This window comes from Hyalella azteca, unplaced genomic scaffold (assembly GCF_000764305.2).
Source record: "Hyalella azteca isolate HAZT.00-mixed unplaced genomic scaffold, Hazt_2.0.2 contig8197, whole genome shotgun sequence".
Classification (NCBI taxonomy): Eukaryota; Metazoa; Arthropoda; class Malacostraca; order Amphipoda; family Hyalellidae; genus Hyalella; species Hyalella azteca.
Window position 1 is genome coordinate 97,104 of NW_025938296.1, and position 20,936 is coordinate 118,039.

A 20,936-nucleotide genomic window follows, 5' to 3' on the forward strand; every position below is an offset into this window, starting at 1 on the left:
GCAAAATGGCAATCTATTGAAAGAATTTTGGATTGTTTTGTTTTGAAACTATATTGGACATGAAAAGTTTTATTGGACATGAAAAGTTTTATTGGACATGAAATGAAGTACTTATGACAGTAATAATAGCACCGGGGCGCAATTAACAAGCACAGAACTTGTTTAAAATGAAATCAAATTCGTCATAAGCACTGAAGATAAGCCATGTAAAAGACCCACAAGGAGAGGAACAAGCTTAGGAATTCTCATGTCACGTCTTAGGACGCTCTACGGGCTCACCAAAGCGTCAATGCCACCGCTTTGCAGCGCAGTGGTGGTGGAGGTGTCCAGTTCGTTGCGGATGAGACGGTTGTCGGCGTCTAGCACTTCATTGGGCAGGTCGGTGGCGTACACGAACTGCATGAGGCCTGCGCTTCGCAGCGGGCTAATCACTGCCTTGATCTGTCACGCGTAGATGATGCAGCATGAATCAATGAACAGTCGGAAAATTTGTTCTGAAGACGATGGAAATTCTTAAAACGTTAAATTGAGAATCCGCCTTATGCAAAGAAAGACACTTCAAAGATGTAGACTAAATGGTAATAACGACTTTAACTAATTTTTTCTCTTTCATGTACGTAGCAGGTATTATTTCTCTATTATTTTATTCTTTTCTCTTTCATGAGCAGGTATTATTGACATTGTGTATGAGCGCCGCGAAAAAGAGATAGGTATTGTAAACTGTTCACGGTATCAATAGTCCCACATTATACTAACAACAGATTGTGTCTGTGTCCTAGAATTTTCGAACTGATGACGGACCCGGACTACGAAATGTTTCCTATAGAAATACGGTGAGTTTTTGAGGAATTTGTGTTTTTGTTTGTAATCTGAGAACTTCAATATGTTCAATAATTTGTCCCTATATCGTTTAATCTTTATAAACTTTCAATTTCCATTCTAACATGGTTTCCAGACCTTTTAAATATTGAACGTCAGCTCTGGCATCAGACAATTAAAAATATGTAAATATTTTATTTTCAAGGCTTTTTGACTTGTAGAATTTAATGATGTACAATTTTAGTATGCAATAAGATCTTTCACTGGGGTGGATGCCTTTCAGTGAGGGAGTTCTGTACATTCCATTCCACGAAGAAATAAGTTGCTCATGTTTTCTATTGATAATTCAGTTATAAAATTTAGATTTCACAGGTCGCGCTGGAGAGGGAGGTGCCCGTTTGTTCGCAGAATGTTTTGTCCAAGCTTGATATTTTGCTTTGCTCTGTGCCATTCAAAAGATAATCTATCTCTTTTTCCGTTGTTTGGTCAGTTCCACTTTGAAAATTTGCAAAGTTCCCAGTTAATTTCCTGAAATGGCATGCGAAGGACGCGATGAAAATATATGCCTTATGTTCAACGAGCATCAGCATGACTTATACGCCTCTCATCTGGAAGGAATACCTTGTAACTTTAGGTACGAAATGGAAGAAACGCAATCATCATATAACGAGTATCATGAATTATTCATTATAAAACAGCTAAGTCAGGAATGCACACGCGGGTAAAGAACTCGAGCTGACGTATGAACGATATTCAAAGATGCATGAATAATTTCGTTTTTAAATGACCATATTTATAACACGAATAGTAATTAATTCATTAAGACTCAAGAAGCACGAACCCTGTCGATTTCAGTCTGACTGACGGACGGTGGTGGGTTGTCGGTGCTGCGCCGTACGTTCTCTTTCATGAAGACCTTCTCGACGATGTAGCGGCCCAGCGACCTCACCTTCGACGCCTTACTACGCAGCATCTGTAATATGGCACTGTTAGAAAAATCACCGTTAAACGGTATTACCGGCGTCTCATTAACCGGTCGACACGTGAAAATAAACAGCGTGTTGCCGTTTTTATTTCAATTTTATACTAGAAACCCGTGTAACATCTAAAAAAACAGCGAAACGGTTCAATTTCACGGAGCGGCTGGTTACTAGAACGACGGTAAGACCGTTTTTTCACTGTTTTTTCGAACATTGAGGCAACGTGTTATTCAACTGCTCGTTCCAATGCCATCGTCATCATGTACACGAGGCTTAGCATGCTATTCTTACCATGCAGTTAATCAAACATGAGTTTCGTTTCTCTTAATTTTTCAAGCCATCCTGAAATTAGACACATTGTATCTTTCAACTCAGCTGGATCAACTCTTACCGCTAAGTGATTTATTGCCTCCTTTCATCGATCATGCCATCCAAACAAAATCAACAATATTTAAACTGTCGCATTTTTCAGTTAGTCATTCACTGGTTCAACATGTTTTAAGTCTCAATTATAAATTAAACTTACATTCTTTAGGCTACATCAAATCCCATATCCATAACTGTTTATTCATCACACAGTCTCCAACAGGTCCCTTACATATCGCAATAAAATTCCCCTCAATTGCCTCACCGTCAAGATTTCATCCTTTCGTGTTAACAGGACGTCAGGCTGGAGGCGCAGGAAGACGGCGTCGGGCAGGATGCTGAGGTCAGTCATTTTGGCGAAGGTGTCTCGGTCCCAGTTCCTAGCGTCACCGTAGGTCTTTTCGATGAGCCACGCCCGCAGCGACAGCATGTACTGGGCGCGTACGGTCATTACGTCGCCCTTAGCCTCTTGCTGACTTGGGCACGATTCGGATCTGGAGCCCGAATTATCCGTGCACTGCCTCACTTCATTGTTTCTGTCAGGATATTTTCAGGTGTAGATAACACGAATATGAAAAAATAAGTTCAATTATTTTGATTTAATATTTTCATCTATAGCGCATCGAAATTAATTTAGAATTCCGCGGTGTTTGTTATTCTAATAACGAAATCATTAACTAGAAACCGATTCAATCCGAGTTTTATGAGAAGAAAAGAGTATTTCACGTATTTTGTTAACAGATTTAGGCTTTTGTTTTTCGTGCACTCACAGCCGGGTAATAGTTGGAACATCGCGTATGTTGGTGAGCATGGAGATAGGCAGGTAGAAGAGGATGGGCTTCAGGCTAGTGATATTCGCTTCCATCCAGTCCCAGGAGTTCCCCAGCTGCTCTAGCAGCATATTCACTTCTACTCGCGAAGCCTGGCCAGGAAGCAAGCGATGTTTTAATGTCCAAGACTTTTGTAATAAGGGAAGACAGACATATTCCATATTTAGCCATCAAAAAACATAATTGTTTAAACTTTGTTATCAATAAGCAAGGAATGAATCTCATTTATTTAAGTTTAAATGAATATTCTTTTCAATTAGTGCACACGTTGGACAGGAGTTCCCATATAGCTGATTAAAGTTCCATAAAATTAGGTTCATGCGAGAATTTTACTGCGAAGGCTGACTTATTTTTAATTTAGTTCTTTAATTAACAAGGACTTCACTGACGTTTCTCTAAGAATTTGCTCGCCGTTATATAATTTAAAAAATACTAAAGAGACAATATAAGCCTATGGAATATTAAATCTACTTATAAATGTTGAACAGTTTCTAGACATTGCCTTTTAAAATCTATTCCATGTGTAAAATTTAATGTTTGTTTCTTAATTAATTAAATTGCTGTTTGAATTGATATACTGCGATCAGAAATATGACCGTTTGGATAGATGATTAGCTAGGATGGAGAAACTCGGTCCAGGACTCCAGGCGCTATTATTAAGCGCCAATCGACTGGAGAAGGATTCGTTGACTAAGTTCGTGAGGGAACAGTAAGATACCATCTGTCTAAATAACTTAACTTGATACGGGGTGGTTATACAAGAGAGTTATATTAGGGGTATAAACCTATGACGTTGACCGTTAGGTCAGAGCAGCTCTTACCGCCAATTATATCGCGGCATGCATACCTGTCTGGTCTGTTACTAGGAGCTTTACTGAGGTTCCCAGCCTCTTTATAGACTTAGTACTTTCGTCCACAGGGTTTTTGTCCTCGTGACACATATGCTGTACAAGCTGTAGACCCGGCTTCTGAGGCAAGCTCTCAGTGACACAGTGGACTCATAGCTAATTAGGTCGCTGGTAAACACATTAGGATTTATCCCCACAAAATACTTCGGAACGACCCCTCCTCGCATAAGATCGTTCTCCATTTTAATCAAAATGAAGAAAACATTAGAATTGATCTATTAACTTACACCGAGTCACTGCATAAACATACATCAAGTTTGAATGTATATGTCAAGCAAATTAATTATCGGTGAGCCTTAATTAAATAAAAAGATAAGAAGTATTGTATGATATACCGTATTGTAATTGTCAAACAAAAAATCAATATTAGCATATTGTTTGAATGGAGTGTCCAGGGGCGGGATTATCAAAACATCACTACGTTACTACGTACACGTACCCACTTACGTGTGGCGTAGGTGCTGCTATGAAGACGTAACTCTAGCGGTGGTATTATAGAAAAGAAGTGCCGGCACTGAAGAAATAGGCGCACGGCCTGTTGTGGAGATCAAAATATTTGTGCGGGAAGCTACGTACAAGAAGTTGTACCGCTTGTACGTAACTTTACGCCTGATCGGAGATGTCGTAAGGGAAGTTACGAACAACTTCTGAATGGGTGAAGCAATTAGTAATCAATTAATTACTAGTGTTTAGACACTACTAGTGTCTAGACTCTACTGGTGTCTAGACTGGACTAGTGTCTAGACTCTAGTATCATTTTAAGGTAAATCCAATAATTTTAATATAGTATTTTTTTATATCTAGGGAATTATATTAGTCATGCATCTAATGAAGTTTTTCTCAGTAAATGTCAATAGAAAACGAGTTTAATTGGTTGAGATAAACAATGAATAGATTAACCTTTATACGAAGTCGCAAAAATTTTACTGCTGTTCAATATATCATTTTAATCATTAAATATTTGAGGCGTCATTCATACGCCCGTCTCTCTGTCTCTGTCCATAGAAAGAATAAGTAGCCCACGCAATCTGATGTGGAACCTGTTAGGCCGTACGTTAATCATCCTTGTGATCTGGTACTTACTACGCGGTACTCCTATACGAACTATGTAAGTCTAAGTAACCTATAGTAACTAAAAATCTTTCCACTTATTGTTTTCTCCATAATTGTGTTTATTGTAAAAGCGTGTTAACGTTGTTTCTGGTTCTTGTGTATAGATAGTTTGTATTAGTGTTTCATAGGTAATTTCCATAGTTGTTTGTATCAGCGTCTCATAAGTAATTTGTTTTCAGCTTACACGTTTACGAGTAAAGTGGAGACCCCCGTCCATCTTCTTTACTCCATACGAGTTAGCTGCCCGAAAGAGCGTACGACATGAACGGCTCGCTCGGAACAATATTTGTTTTGTTATCTTAATATGGCATTTATCATTGATTTCTTAGAGTAAAAGCGTCCAGGATTCTTCAAAAAAGTAAAAATGTTCTAATAACTGGACACAAAAGTGTGACGTTATATGACTCATAATTTAAACGTAGGATGTAAGCGAGCACTGATTGGCTGATGTGCAATGTGGTTTGATAATACGCTTTTAGCTACTGTAAGTCATGCGTACGCAAGCTTTGTAAGTGCAAAAATTGGGGTGTACCTACGCAACACGTAGCTATATTGCGCGAAGGTATAAAAAGTCACGAAGTTTTGATAATCCGGCCCCTGCTGGTTACTCACTATTGGTGACTCGGCCCCTGCTCTGGGCTGAACAATAGTGAACATGCTACTGCAGCTGCTACGTTTAGTTAAATCTTCATAAGTCTGACTAGCCATCGGAGACCCGACTAGTAGATTTCCTTATCATTTCAGAGATTATTTACTTATAATATTATTATTACAATTCAGTTTCTCGAAATTGCATTGAAATAATTCATTTCCTTCGATGCATCTCCGCATTGTTTAATGTAGGATAGTTTGGACATTTGAAGTTCAACCTTACATGCTTTTAATGTAGGGCACAGTAAATATATAGGGGCTGGCCCAGCGCGAATCAGCTACACTTAGCATTAGGTCTTGATTTTTTTGTCATTTGCTAGTTTGCATTTTGGGAATCTCTGCTTCTATCGCTAATGCTGGAAGATGACACTAACGTAGGATCATTTAATTGAGCCATCTACTTCGTTTTTTTTTGTTCTACCAAATGAATCTCGGTTCTCATCCATTGCTTCTGCCGCTAATTATCTACCGCTACCAGAAAGTCGTAGTTGATGAGAAAGAGCGTAGAAAGTAGAAAGGTCCTCCAATTTACAGTTTTTTCAATCTGCTAAAGGAGCCTTACAGAGAATGAGAAAATTGAACTTGGCGACTCAGAAGATGTGCACCGTTTTCGCTTGTGGTGAGGTATGACTTCGTCAAAAGCAGATCGGGAAAATTCTTATGGAATGACTTGTAAAATAGATAACTATCATGCATCGGAAATTACTCACGCTTGTGTTCACAAGCAAGCTCCGGAGCCGGTCGATGGCCTGAGGTATGGTGATGTTGACTCTCTGCAGGAGGTTCATCTCGTCCTTGATGCGCTGCGTCAGAGACGGCGCCAGCAAGTTCCATGTGTTGTTTCTCAACGAAAGTAGAGGTAGCGCCTGTATTTGCAAGGTGCACATATGAAAGGAAATCATTAGGACGAAAAGAATTTGAGAATGATATGGTTGAAAAGAAGGCAAGGTTTAAAAAACGGGCAATTAATGTATTTTGGAAGTGAAGGAAACAACACCATATAGTCATGAGGAAATATTTTTCATCGTGATTAGCAACGGCCAAGAATCCTGTTAGATTGATTCTATTATTGCAATGATAAATTATTTGTTTAGAGTTCAATTATTTCTGTCAATATTGAGAAAATCTAAATAACTTTAAGGGGATCAAAGAGTGATTCAGTATTAATGTAATATTCACTCCCCTCAAAATTTTAAATTCATTCATGAGCCACGGTAACCTCCAACACTCCGTACCTATCACATTACTCAAGACCCATTTCAGTATAGCTGCTTCTCATTCGTTACCCAAATCTATTTCCCAAACGCACTCTCCTTCTCATTAGTACACCCACCACGCACCCACATCACTTCCTTACCCCATTCTCATTTTTACTTGAACCCTAGCATGGCCTCCCCTTTCACGATGCTCACCCCGTTCTTGACCCACAATATGGCCTCCTCCTCACCCGACATTCATCCATTACTTGTGTCACATTATTGCCTCCCTTCACCCAATAATCACCCAGTACTTGCACCAAAACATGGCTTCCTCCTCATTCAAGTCTCGCCTTATACATGCGCCTCAACATGGCCTCCCCTTCACCCAACACTCACGACGGACATGCGCCATAACATGGCCCTCGGCATCCCCTTCACCCGATACTCACCTCGTACTTTTGCCTCAACATATCTCTTCCTCTCCTCGTTCTTGCCTCACAACATGGCCTCTTCCTCACCCGACAATAACACAATACTTGCGTCACATTATAGCCTCCCTTCACCCTATACTTACCCCGTACTTGCGCCACAAGGTGGCCGGCAGGGCTCTCGCCTCGTCCACGGATAAGAAGCTCAGGTTGCCGCGAGCCAGCAGGTCTTTGTAGGTGGAGTTGTAAGCTTTGTAAGTATCTGAGTTGAATATTCGTGACATCCTGCGACCATTAAATAGAATTAGAAAAGTTACAGTGTTATTGTGTTGGTTGTGTGCTTAAAGTTACGTGGGCGAATGCTTTATATCATTTGTCTATAAGGGAATGAAGTTGCAAAAATGAAGCTATATCATAATGAAGCGAATTTTGTTGTAGTTATTTTCAGACACTTATAGCCAAAATATATAGGACGAGTTACATAAGCGTTGGTGTAAATTTGTTCACTTTTTTACTATTAATTTACATGTAAGAGCATCTACACATATAGAATCTACGTATTAGTTCTATACGCCTAGTGTACGGTTGTTATTCGCTGCTGATTGAAACTCTCATATTAATATACTGTTTGTAATTGTGCCTAATTGTAATATGTGTAGTTGGGGGAGCTTTCAAACTATCTAGTCATGATATTTAAATGCTAAAAATTGTTTTTCGTAAGGCTTTTGAGCCGTAATATTGCTCAACGAAATATATGTCAAACTTTTTAGGCTCGTCTAGTTTCAGTTACATTTTAAGCTAACGCTCTAGCTGCCTGAATTGCTAGTTCTTTCACCGTTCAACCAGTCCTCCCTTTTACTATATCATTTCTAAGAAGGTCGTATGTTAAACTTGAGTGCTCTCGGTGACACATGTGTCTTTTTATCAAAGTTTGCTTTTGAATGAGACGCGTATTCTAAAATTCAAAGCGCATGACCAAGCGGTCGATGAAGAATCATGCGTGTGCCCTGGACAACGGATAAACTTCACCCGCTGCGCCATAGCTACGAGTGAAGTTGTTGCAAGACCACTGAGTTCTCCTTTGCGTTTGGTGTCGGATTGCGTGAAAATTAATTGTACTGAAAACGACCAACTTAAAATAAAATGGTTGTTAATTACACTGACGATAGCAGTATATTGCAAATAACCGGAGCCATGTACGTGGGTATCACTTTTACCGACAATTTTCGCATTTTCTGACAGACGTTAGAAGTTATTCCGTCACATGCATGCACACTTCTACATCTCGTGTTGTGCATGTGAGTTATTCGCTCACAAGTACAACAGAGATGTGGAAGCTTTTTTTTAATTACAGCTACATTTTTTTATGCGACAGGAAATAATAAAGCCCTCAACAGTTAATTCAAACAAGCTTGTTACCTCGAAATAAATATAATGAGAGAGAAAGAATATTTTTCCAACGATGCGGAGCTGCTTCTCATTCGTCGAGAGCAACAATTAAAATAGTATGAGCAATTTTATAACATTATTATTACACATATTTTACTTCGGGATGCGAATTTAAGTTTTTCTCAATAAATTATTAATGGACATCCTACGGGGAATCATTAATTTGCTATGTGCTTAGGGCATCACAGTCATGTGCATGAACTCTCTATAATGAAAGCAATTCAAACACTTCTAGCCGAAGATGAGGCGGTGAACAGTATCGGTGCACAAATACAATATTATTTGACAATTATCTTTTTACCGAATACCTGTCTCTGCTCAATAAAGTATCATATTCTCTAATTTGAACGTGTGTAAGGGATTTTAAATGTATTATTAGATTAGAATAGTATTTTTTATACGTCTTTGTCTTAATTATGTACAATTCACCTGGAACCTCGTCTGATTGTCAACAACGAATGCTGTAATTAAGAGTAAATATAACCGACATTGTAAGCCAGCTAGCCATGGCCAGTTTTAATAAACATAATATCTGATGATTCTTTATTAATTTAAAGTTCTGGCTGTTTAATTATTATTATTAACTTATTATTAAAAATTTCAATCATTATTGTGTAATTCACAACAATTCTGGTACGTAGCGCTAATTTCAAGTAAGCCCTCTGGCATCACAAACCCACGCCACGCCACGTCATGCGATTTCTGGCGCGCTAACTCAAAGGGAGGCGAGTGCTTTCTCATGTGTTGGTAAAATATATTGATTCACTGGGTTCGTGGTAAAACCTAGTTACTGTTTCCGTAGTAGTATATTCTTTTTGTACTTTAAAGTCAAGTGATAGGAATTGTTGTAGCAAATTGCATTTCGACTCTAGGTGCCACTAATCACATAACTTATATTGACTGACTCTCATCATGCTGACTCACTCTCATTATGATGACTCATTCTCATTATGCTGACTCAGTCTCATTATGCTGACTCACTCTCATTATGCTGACACGACGAATTAATTAGTTATTCTGATTCTCTTTGGTGAAAATAAAATGATGTTAAAGTGTAATATTATGAATTAACCTTATTTAATGCCTGATGTTTAATTTCACTTACTATTTCTTATTGGCTAGAGTGAAGTTATCAGTGAAACTATTTGTGATGTTAATAATGAGAGGAATTGAGTTAGTAAAATGAGTTATGGTGAATTGAATCTCAAATTCCTTTAGCACCATCTTTGTCGCCTTTGTAACCTTAACAGTTAATGGTTCTAAATCTTAAATATGTGAATATTAAAATTCTATTCGCGAAATTTCGGAATATTAACTTAAACGAGAAATTCATGTACTGATACCAGGTTTTGTTCGCAGGTTTCTTCTGTACGTCATAATTTAGATTTTACATTATGTCATTTGTGCATCATATTTACATTTTGTATTGTCTCAATTGGGTATTTTTTATTCACACGATACCAATACCTCCCAGCTCCCTTATACTCGCCCTTGATCAATGTCTCCTATCTCCTAACTGATTCAACTTCTTGCTCAAATACCAGAGCAAACTAGCCTAAATAATTACTCAATTCTTTATTACCCTGCCCATCAGGACCTCGGTAGGTTCTCCAAATTTCTACAAGAGCCACGGTTCTCAAACCTCTCAAACGTGCATGTGGAATATCTGTATTTTCACACTTGAAAAATAACAAGCGACGCACCGTAATTACCGTTGCGTTGATGCTGCATCACAATAATATATATGTTAAAAAAAGTTACGAGTGAAAGTATCGTTAACCAAGATGAGTTTCTTATGAGTTAACTTAAATGTACGGTTTACTCACACTTGCTGTCGCACCCCGGTGTACCAGTCCTGCACCTTTTTTGGGACGTCCCACTGAGCGTGGGTGGTGCCCACCGCGCCTGTTGCAGAGAATAGCATTTTCATATCGAAATTAATTTTATTTTTCTATGAAATTGTAAGGAAATTACAAGTAGCGAATCAACGATCATAGGAGTCCGGCAGCCATCAATTACGTCTTCTACATTTTTTAGCGAGAGTAGTTTGGCACCGATGAATAATAGGAGTAACTAACTACATAGATGTCCCTGTGTAATTTTCATTTATTTCACTGTTCACAAATTCGCATCTGGACTGTTGTTCGCACGTTAGCCATGGGGCGTTAGACTTATTATATGAGTTGCACAGCAGGTTTTTTAGTTAATAGCCGAGGCCACTGGTGTCGGTTTTTGATTCAAATTCTAGTAATCCTTCTGGGACCTTGTATAAACCGCGGGTATACATGTATACTTCAATGAGGTCACTACACATGCGTCGATAACAGAGACTGGCAATCGTTTGATTTAAACCTAGCTAAAGTTACGCCCATCAATGAATGAATTTCTGAATAAAGCGTAGGTAATTCAGACTTTATTTCATATTATACAATTGAAGCTTGCTTGTGTGCAGGTGTTCAGAAGAATAGGAATGTGGGTTGAAGGTATATATAGTGTATGAGACGCAGTTGTTTCGTGCCCGTGGGGCCGGGTGTTGTTTACATTGAACGTTGGTGAGCTTATCGCGAGGGAAATACAGTTGGGAATTCGGCGTCACTTGGAGGGGTCTGTGCGCAAAGTTTATATAATTACTAATTACTGCTTTACTGTGATGACCGTCACGCTAGTACTGTCAGCAGCATCTCCGCAGACGTAGGTGACGGTCCCGGCCGTCGGTCGGCCGGCGGGGTAAGAAATAATGGCCGCACGGAACATCGACACGACTCCGATGTAATAACGTTAGAAATTTACGAGATACGGCAGTAACTTTGCTTATTTGTACTCTCAACATTCATTGCTACAGGTGTGACTTAGCCGTGAGACAACCAAGACGTCAACGACTATAACGCCAGCAAACAGAAGATTAAAGTTTTCGAGCATTGAGCAATAATTATCATCGGTATGGTCATCAACACGTTACGGTCACAGTTGTCGTCTGTAGCGGTACGGTCAAGATCACCAACAGCAGAAGCACTGCAATAAGCTAGGAGTAACATCATCGACGATGAAGTGTACGCCATTATTGCGAAGTACGGTCGCTATGGAAATTCTACGGTCGGACTGGCCGTGATTCTCCAATCTATGCGCGTAGATTACGGCTATGAAGACAGAGTGACTGTGAAAAGCGACCGCGGGGACGCGTGGCTACGGCTGCAGTACGACCGCTGGAAAAACGGCCGCAAACGTGTGCGTGAAGTACGATCGTTTACGACAGTCGTACTACTCAACGGAGCTGCGACGGATTAACGTTTCTGGTAAATAGAGAAGTTTGAGTGATGTAAACTGACAGATTTTCGACTTTGCTTGAGTTCGGATTGACCATTTCCTATGTATACATGAGATTTTTCTTAACGTAGGATGTGAAGTTAAATCATTTCCTATGTATACTTGAAATTTTTGTTAACGTAGGATGTGAAGTTGAATTTCCAATCGACTATTAAATGTACCAGTGTTTCATTGCAACCCTCTCTCTGTGCGATTTTTGCCGTAACCTATTTCATACGATAACTTATATACGCGAATACTCCGAGTAAAGTCTTAGACGCGACGGTCGCAACCTGACTAAATTAAAGCAATTGCCGATGAATAATAAAATTATAACAATTAAACCAAATTTATTTATCTTTATTTTATCTGATAATATCCCGAGGATATTAATGGTACGACACAAAACTGAGACATTGATATTACAGATTTCTCTCCATCAGCGTAATAATTTGGCGACAGACTTGTTTTCGGGAATTTATTTGTTTTTCCACTCTGATTTAACAGGAAAATCTTAACTCCGTAACGATCGCTCACTATAACAAAAGCTGGAAGAGACGTTTCCCGGGAAATACATCGATATCGTTCTTTGCTTTATGTACATTTCACCATATTTTTTAACGCCTGCACTGCTTTCCATTTTCTGTTTAACTTCATACATTTTTTTCTCACTGTGCATCAAAACGAATTCACTGAAATGGTTGTATATGAAGTTCTGTTTACGCGTAAATAATTTGTATTCGGGGTCATAAATCAAAGCAGGATGGCGTCACCGATCCCACTTTGCTGCAGAGACGCGCATTGGGCGCCTCTCGTTGCATTATTGGCCGTCCCTCCAGCGCCTTGTTGATGCCTGCCGCGGGGACGGCATCCCGCGCTTATATACAACACTAATATTCTGATACATTTAAACATTGAAGAAACCGTGCTTGAAAACTAAACATGGATTTGCACGGGAATTTTAACTTGTATTCACTTTAAATGAAATACACCATATCGATTTTGATATCTGATACAGAGCATGTTTACTACGTGTTTGTGAGAGCGTTGAGTTCCAAGAATTCAACTGCGACACAAATTTTTGGACGGGCTTATTCAATTCATCGATAATATATCCCAAATGAGAATAAGTCTACGGGCTCATCACCTAACATTTAAGTTTGTGAAATTTCATCAGACATTTTAGAAGTGTAATTTCCAAGGAAAGAAAGTAAAATAAATTTAAAAATTAAAGTTTCACAAAATTAGAAACGAAATAAATCCCTATTAATTTGAATTTCAGCCATTCATGCAGTTGGAGCTTGAAAATTTCCTGTATTATTCAATGCAGTTTCATACGTATCCGTTGAAGAATTTACAATTTAGTACTTGATTGAATTTAATAATTTTTATATTAATTCACATATAAGTAGTAGCATTAATCAACGTTGATAGAAGAAATACTATTTATGAACGTAATTAACGATAAAATTTGCATGAGCTGATTTGAGATGAATACTTTCATTAATTACAATTTTTGACACCATCACATTCTTTTATTCAAGAAGCTTGAGTTTATGCAAACATTAGCAAAAAAAAACCTTGACTGAAATTATCACTCAACTTTATGCATATACCAATCATCCAGAAAAATCACTCATTATTTTTCCCCGTCGCTCATACTTTTTTTAATGGCAATTTTCCACAACTCACCTGCCAGCAGGAAGAGGTACAGGTAAACTACCCGCATCTGGAACAAGAAAAAAATATAACTCAGTACTCACTGCAGTGAGTGACAATGAGCGCATTTTCTCGTCGACGAAAGCTTGAGGTCACGGACGGACGGACAGACAGACAGTCAGACGGACATGGCGAGCACAATAGTGCATTTTTTCCATAAAACAGAAAATGCGCTAAAAACAATCTTATTTTTTAAGGAATTACTACTGCTTGTTATGAGGTTATGTGAAATTTTCTCTATTTTCTTTGCTAGTATTGTGTATTAGTAGTGCATATTACTATTAATAATAATAATAATGATAACAATAACAATAATTAAAAGAATGACAATCATAATATTAATAATAATAATAATAATAGTAATTATAAATTTATTTAAATTGCATCATCATTATAAATAATTTCACTGGGAGCTTGATTTTACTGTAAAATAGAATTAGGGCAAAATATGAATGCATATTTTACCATATTTTCTTCCTTTTCTGTATGTCAAAATTGCTTCAACTCAGTACTACGAAATTTGAAAGAAGGATAGTATTGGTCTCGAGCATCTATGTCAATTAGGGTTATAGTCTTATGGTATGTCTTATGGTATGGTAGCATATATGGTACTTGAAGTATGATCTTATGGTATGACCTATGGTATGGTTGCATATATGGTACTTGAAGTATTCAAGCTGCTATATGGAGCTGAATTTACTCGATACATTCAAGGCTAATTCACATTAATGGAGTTTATGTCTATCAATTGTTAATAATTAGCTTCAAACAAATGGTTTAATTACACTACAGATTTATTCACATTTGACAATGAATTTTGGCCGCAATAGCTGCTAACACATTCAGCCTATAGCAAGCTGAGCGACATGTTGGAACTGGCACTTCTGAATTTAAACTGTCTGTGGCCCTATGAGTTGCTCAATCCGTTCGTATCAAATCAAATATTTTTCTTCATATATCCTGTCCATCCATGAAACTGCACAAAGCATTGATAAAAAACATAAATGAACATCTACACCTAATCACACAGTCCCTTAAATCCTACACCTGACTGCAAAGATAATGGGATTAATGACTACCGTATGGAGCCTTGAAGATCAGTCATCCTTTCTTCGTAATATGTTAACTTATATCTTGCAAACATCTCTGTCACAAATTGACTTGATACTCCAGACATTTGTAGGTGTCTCTGTCATATATTGACTTGACACTCCAGACATTTGCAGGCGTCTCTGTCATATATTGACTTGGCACTCGGGTCAGTTGCAATCGTCTCTGTCGTATATTGACTTTACACTCGAGTCAGTTGCAAGCGTCTCTGTCATATATTGACTTTACACTCGGGTCAGTTGCAGGTGTCTCTGCCACATGTTGGCAGAGATGCCTGCTGCTGACTTTGCCTCATTGAAGCTCTGCTTGTGACTGCATGCAGGTAGAAGCCTTTTAGATTTATTCGCAAAGTAACAAATTAAACAAAGTAACAAAGAAAGTTAAACAAGTGACCGATAAATCTGATTAGATGAACGTTAAAGAGTTAAAGATTAAAAAGAGAGTTAAAGATTAAATTAGACTGCGAGTGACCCAATTTAAAATTTTCATCAAACAATCGACATACCATCGACGATCAACGAATTTTCGTTTGCAATTAAACATAGTATAATTTCGGGTGAATGCTGCCTAATAAATGTTTACAACATTATGCTTATCGCTACAGTTAAATTATGAATAGAGTTATGCAAATTGCAATAATTTGAAATTAAAAATCGGTGATTTAATTTGAAGGTAATAAGGAATTAGTTCAAGCTTATTAATGATGCAAAATTAACAACAATACCAAGGGATTTCTCAGAAATTTATTAAGTTACGGTTAAATCAAGTGCATCACAACTCGAATGCAAAGGACGAACAAGGAATTCTCTAGTCGAGCTGCAAAAGGCATCGTAAATTTTGAATGAAATACCGAGAACCACGATAATTTCGGGAAACAAAGAACTCACCGTGAGTTCGGCAGGTAGCGTCTCCACTTTTTATTCGCTCGATTTCAGCAGGATATTGAAGATTGTGAGTTTACTCCTCGGACTTTTGGGCTCTACTTCTGAAAACTTGACCACTTCTGACAACCGCGGTGGTGCTACTGATGTATTAAAGACAGCTTAAATCCACCTCAAGTTCAAGAACAATCGTCAATGCATTGATAACTGAAGCCATCATTGATATCGGAACAGGCTTTTGTCCGGGCACCATTACGCTGCACGCACATTGTTCCCGGAAGACATTGTTGCTACAACACAGAACTTCTGCTGCGCGGCAACACTTCGAGTAATGAGTAACTTTGTCAGAGTAGCGATGAACTTTTAACGATTGTGTGGGTCATTCTGACACAGTTTGGCCACAAAAAATAGGGTAAAAGGGTATGGAAATATGTCACAATTGGAGGATATAACCCATGAATTTTCTTATTATGCGCACAACAAAGCCGATTAAAAACCGAACTCCAACGAAATTAAATAATTTTTAGAATTCAATTTACTGAACAAATTCATTCATAACCGAATCCAGACTTTCAACCCTGCTTGCCATCATTTAAATTTGAGTTTAATCATCTTCATAAAATGGATATAATTTTCATGTATCTCGGACTGAAATGATAATTAGACTCCAAACGATTTACGTGCCAGTTCTGGGAGTAATTGATATACGAGTATTTCAGCTCTGCGTGAAGGTGAATATTTTAAGCTAAACTTACATTCTCCTCTTAAACGACGACATGTGTCCCTGCGGAGTTGTGGAATATTGCCGTGACTTCCAAAAAAGATTTTTAGCATAACCGCAGTGAATAATGGCTCCTGGGAAGCCAATTATTATTTAAGAGTCTGCATTATTGAGTTCTGAGTCATAACAATGGTAGATTGAAGTATAGTGTCTGCACGTCGTGTAATGGGTGCGATTATAAACGTCGGGAGTGTCAGTTGCTACGTCGGCAGCGGTGTCGGCTGCTACGTCGGCAGCTGAGTCGGCTGCTGCGTCGGCTGCTGCATCGGCAGCTGCGTCGGCTGCTGCGTCGGCTGCTGCGTCGGCTGCTGCGTCGGCTGCTGCGTCGGCTGCTGCGTCGGCTGCTGCGTCGGCAGCTGCGTCGGCAGCTGCGTCGGCAGCTGCGCCGTTAGCTGCGTCGGCAGCTGCGTGGGATGTTATGTCGTTCGCCGGCTGTGTTCACGGCCTTAACGATGTATCTGATCAAATCTGCTTGCACAGCAACTGACCATTCGAACCTGAGGCGCATGGAAAAGGACTGGTTCCTCAGGAAGTTGATGTTGGAAGTTGCTGCAAGAGTCAGTGACTTTGATGTCTTGGAGTCAGACTCTGTGCCTACAGTATGAGGTCTGGATCATACAAACTCTCAACTAGCCTACAGAGTCGTATAGGCACAGAAGTTGCTGATGGTCGTAAATTAAGCATTATATTGCAACCTAATTCTCATGGTACATAAACAAAATCAAAATAATTAATTTTGCCTACTGAAATTGTTATCGAATAGTACTAACGTGACAGAGAGACGCAGTCCCGCAGCATAGTCAACGAAAAAACGTTTATAGACGTTAACGCCTCAAGTTGTGGCTTCCTTCCTGGTCCGTGCTATTAGGATTCGATTGTAGTCTTGATGTTTGAAACTTTCTCATAAAATCCAATGGGTATGAATGAATTTCTAACAAATAATAAACTGAACACAATAGGGATCTTCTTATGAATAAGCACCCCTGTATGGCCTTGCTAAGATTACGCACTCTTGTATATTCTTGTTAATAAAACGCATTGTATTTATTTACATTGAATTGTAACTCATAAAAAATGTTCAAATAGACCTAATTTGTTTGTATTATTCATTCAACTAACCTTGTTAAGAATACACATCTCAGTAACGTCTGGGGTGCCTATCCGTAACAAGATCCCACAATAGCCATATCGATAACATATCAATGAAAACGAAATCTAAATATTTCGAGAATCTCTTCTCACACCTCATTTACATCCCAATGCACCGCATACCTCCATATGGACCCATTGACAACAAATTTTCAATAATTATCCTCCGCACTTTTCCTAAAGGAAGCACTAGACTAAAGTCATGATACTGAATTAAGAATGGTTAAAAATATAAAAAGAAATATTGCACCTCAAAATATCTCAATAATGTTTACTGATTTCTATTCTTATAGTGAATCGTCGCAACGCCTTTGCAAGTGTCAACCTCGCTAGTATTTTTGTTGTTTGATCAATAGACTGCTAAGCACCAAGGCTTTCTGATATATTCTTGTTGTAGAAGTTCATGAAAAATATTCCTTCAGTTTATCAGTATTAAAACAAAATATTCACTGTCACTACTGTCGATTACTGTCAACTATGCTTGCTGAAAATTGTACAAAATAATGTGTTCAGTGTCTATAACGCAGGTGGAGCGATTACTTCTGAATGTGCGTGGCATCAATTGTCTCACATCGATGTACTGAATGGAGATGGGGGCAGGCGGGGCAAACAGGCGGTGGCACTTCAAATACTGTACGCCCTGCTGAGGCAACGAGCAAACTAAGTTGAACGTCTCTGGTCACAATGATGTTAACCATATACTGCCGTATGTCAATCTCCTGGAACATAACTTTCATATTAAATTATACGTTATTGAGTGTAGAGGACGTTTGAAGACGTTTGTACGCAACAGAGAACATTTTAAAGTTGTCGTACGTGGCGGCAACCATCACTCCATCAGCGCAAGTCATTTTGCACTCACTAGAACGTATCCTTTTTAGCGCATTTCCTCATTTATGGAAAAAATGCACTATTGTGCTCGTCATGTCCGTCTGTCTCTGTCTGTCAGTCTGTGACTTTAAGTTTTCGTCGACGAGAAATGCGCACGCTGTCACTCACTGCAGTGAGTACTGAGTTATATTTTTTGGGTAGTAGGCTTGTGACAATATTGCTCCGGTTTAATTACTCATGTCAGGCGGTAGAGGGTTAAGAAGACAAAAAATTATGCTCCACGCTACTGAAGAAAATGTTAGTGCAGATAATTCCCCGTGTTTTGTTTTGCAAATTCCACGCACTGGCTTGATCTGGGTCATCACGCACCACGTTTGCAATTCTTGTCAATTCGCCTAATTCGTCATTTTGGAAGTTAACTGTTATTTAATATATATATAAAATATAATTTATTTTTATTTTGCTTGACTGGAAAGCATTTAAATATTTGTTCTAAACATTTATTTATCGGCTTAATTGTGCGGCTTAGAGCAGGTTTGGTATTTTTGATATCCTCTTTATTACTAAATAAACAAATGTATTAAAGCAAAGCATATTCCCATTTCTGGGGTTTCTTGAAATAAATGGGATAAATGATTAAAGAGCTGAAAATATGCTGCGATTACGAATCATGGCCTCAAATCAATCAACACAGAAATTTCCCTCCATTTACGACCAAAAGAATGCATTGAGCTGCATACGCAGTAGGGGCGAACGGTCGATATTTCGATCAATGCAGACCGTTGGGCTTGAAAATTGTAAATGCACACTAATAATTTATTCATTGTAGTGAAAACAGCTAAATCTAATGTCCTTTGGATATATAATGTGGCACAAGCCATGACCCATAACTTATTAGGAGCACTGTAACAAATTTAAGTTAGATGTTGCTCACGTGACAGTTAAACTGAATAAATGAAATAAAATGAGCGTAGCGCGACCTCTTGATGAATTCTGACTGGTAAAGAAAACATGATATAAATATAATCATACTTCTGGCATAGAAAACATGATGCAAATATAATTGGGATTCACTCGCATTGAAATGTGTTACCATTATTGGGATCCAAAGAATGTTAAGAATATGAAAACATGCATAAATGAATTTATTCCGCCACGCGCATCATGTAGGCAGAGTTACAGAAAAATAATCCAATGAGCGGTTGGAGGCAAACTATCACACTATGAATATTTTGAACGTGAATTCAGCGGGCAAAATTTTTTAAAACATAACGAGTTTACATCTTCATTCAGCATATGCTCGATGTGTCCGCGCGTTAGCGGAGTTTGGAAAAACAAATACTGTGAGTGACAGCCCAGATCTGTTATTTTCAGTAATCAATTATTAAAGTTCATGTATGGCAGGAAATATTTATATGTAGTTAGATGTACGATATATTTGAGTACATTTATATGGCATTATGAGCATGAACGTGAACCGAGTCATTATCCAATAGCTGTTGCTGGAACAAAAAAACTCGGTCTAATCAATACACAAATGTTTGATGGGAGAACCGGTGTCGCTTTTGAGTACTAGATATGCATAGTGTCGGGTGCCGCTTCTGTGTACTAGATGGTCCTAGAGATGCCTAGTGACGGGTGACGCTTCTGAGTACTAGATGGTCCTAGAGATGCCTAGTGACGGGTGCCGCTTCTGTGTACTAGATGGTCCTAGAGATGCCTAGTGACGGGTAAGTGACGGGTGCCACTTCTGAGTACTAGATGGTCCTAGAGATGCCTAGTGACGGGTGCTGCTTCTGAGTACTAGATGGTCCGCCTGGTGGCAGAACGTTGTTCTCGTTGCTGTAGCCCTAGTTTCAAGTGTCGTCGTAGCCGAGCATTCGTGGAAATTTATGCACTAGTAGCTGAGGTAACAGGCATAAAAAATGTTATTTATTATATGATAACCATTTCTCATTATATATTCTTATATTAATTAATATGTTATGTATATGCTTAGGTTTGGCAACATTATGGTATTTGAGGTCTTATTTCACAATTAGATATTAGCTGACGCCTAAACGATTGCTCGAGGCCTTCATTTGGTCTCGTCCTGAGACTGACACAAATTAAGATTTAGTTAGCTTCCTGGTCATGCTCTGAATCGTGGCTTGCATACTTCAGTTTAATAAAAATAAAAATATTAATTTCTGCTTAGTTCTCCGGGGCTGAACCATCAAAACTCGCTCAAGTACACGTAAGGGCCTAGTTCTCGTCAGCTATTGGTGGGTTTAGCGGTATTTAAAGTCGTCAGTTAATGGCTGACGGAGTTAAAAACTTATAGCTATTTTTGATAGTACGGCCCGTGATCTTTACCTACCAACACAGGGAATGCTTTCTTCAGTGACTAACAAGCGAGTGTCGCGTGGAAGTTCGCTGT

At 38.6% G+C, this 20,936-nt stretch overlaps 1 protein-coding gene across 1 annotated transcript in view; it reads right to left on the minus strand.

Moving 5' to 3' along the window:
- The window catches only part of LOC108676240, a 31,542-nt gene extending 15,751 nt beyond the window's left edge, over positions 1 to 15,791 (minus strand). The window contains exons 1-9 of the mRNA XM_018164292.2: positions 15,763 to 15,791; positions 13,739 to 13,775; positions 10,570 to 10,648; positions 7,441 to 7,579; positions 6,378 to 6,533; positions 2,936 to 3,087; positions 2,431 to 2,701; positions 1,661 to 1,792; positions 280 to 441 (exon numbers count right to left, since the gene is read on the minus strand). Coding sequence (XP_018019781.2) covers positions 280 to 441; positions 1,661 to 1,792; positions 2,431 to 2,701; positions 2,936 to 3,087; positions 6,378 to 6,533; positions 7,441 to 7,579; positions 10,570 to 10,648; positions 13,739 to 13,775 — 1,128 coding nt within the window. The 5' untranslated portion in view covers positions 15,763 to 15,791. The remainder of the gene's footprint in view (positions 1 to 279; positions 442 to 1,660; positions 1,793 to 2,430; positions 2,702 to 2,935; positions 3,088 to 6,377; positions 6,534 to 7,440; positions 7,580 to 10,569; positions 10,649 to 13,738; positions 13,776 to 15,762) is intronic.
- Between the last annotated feature and the right edge of the window lie 5,145 nt (positions 15,792 to 20,936).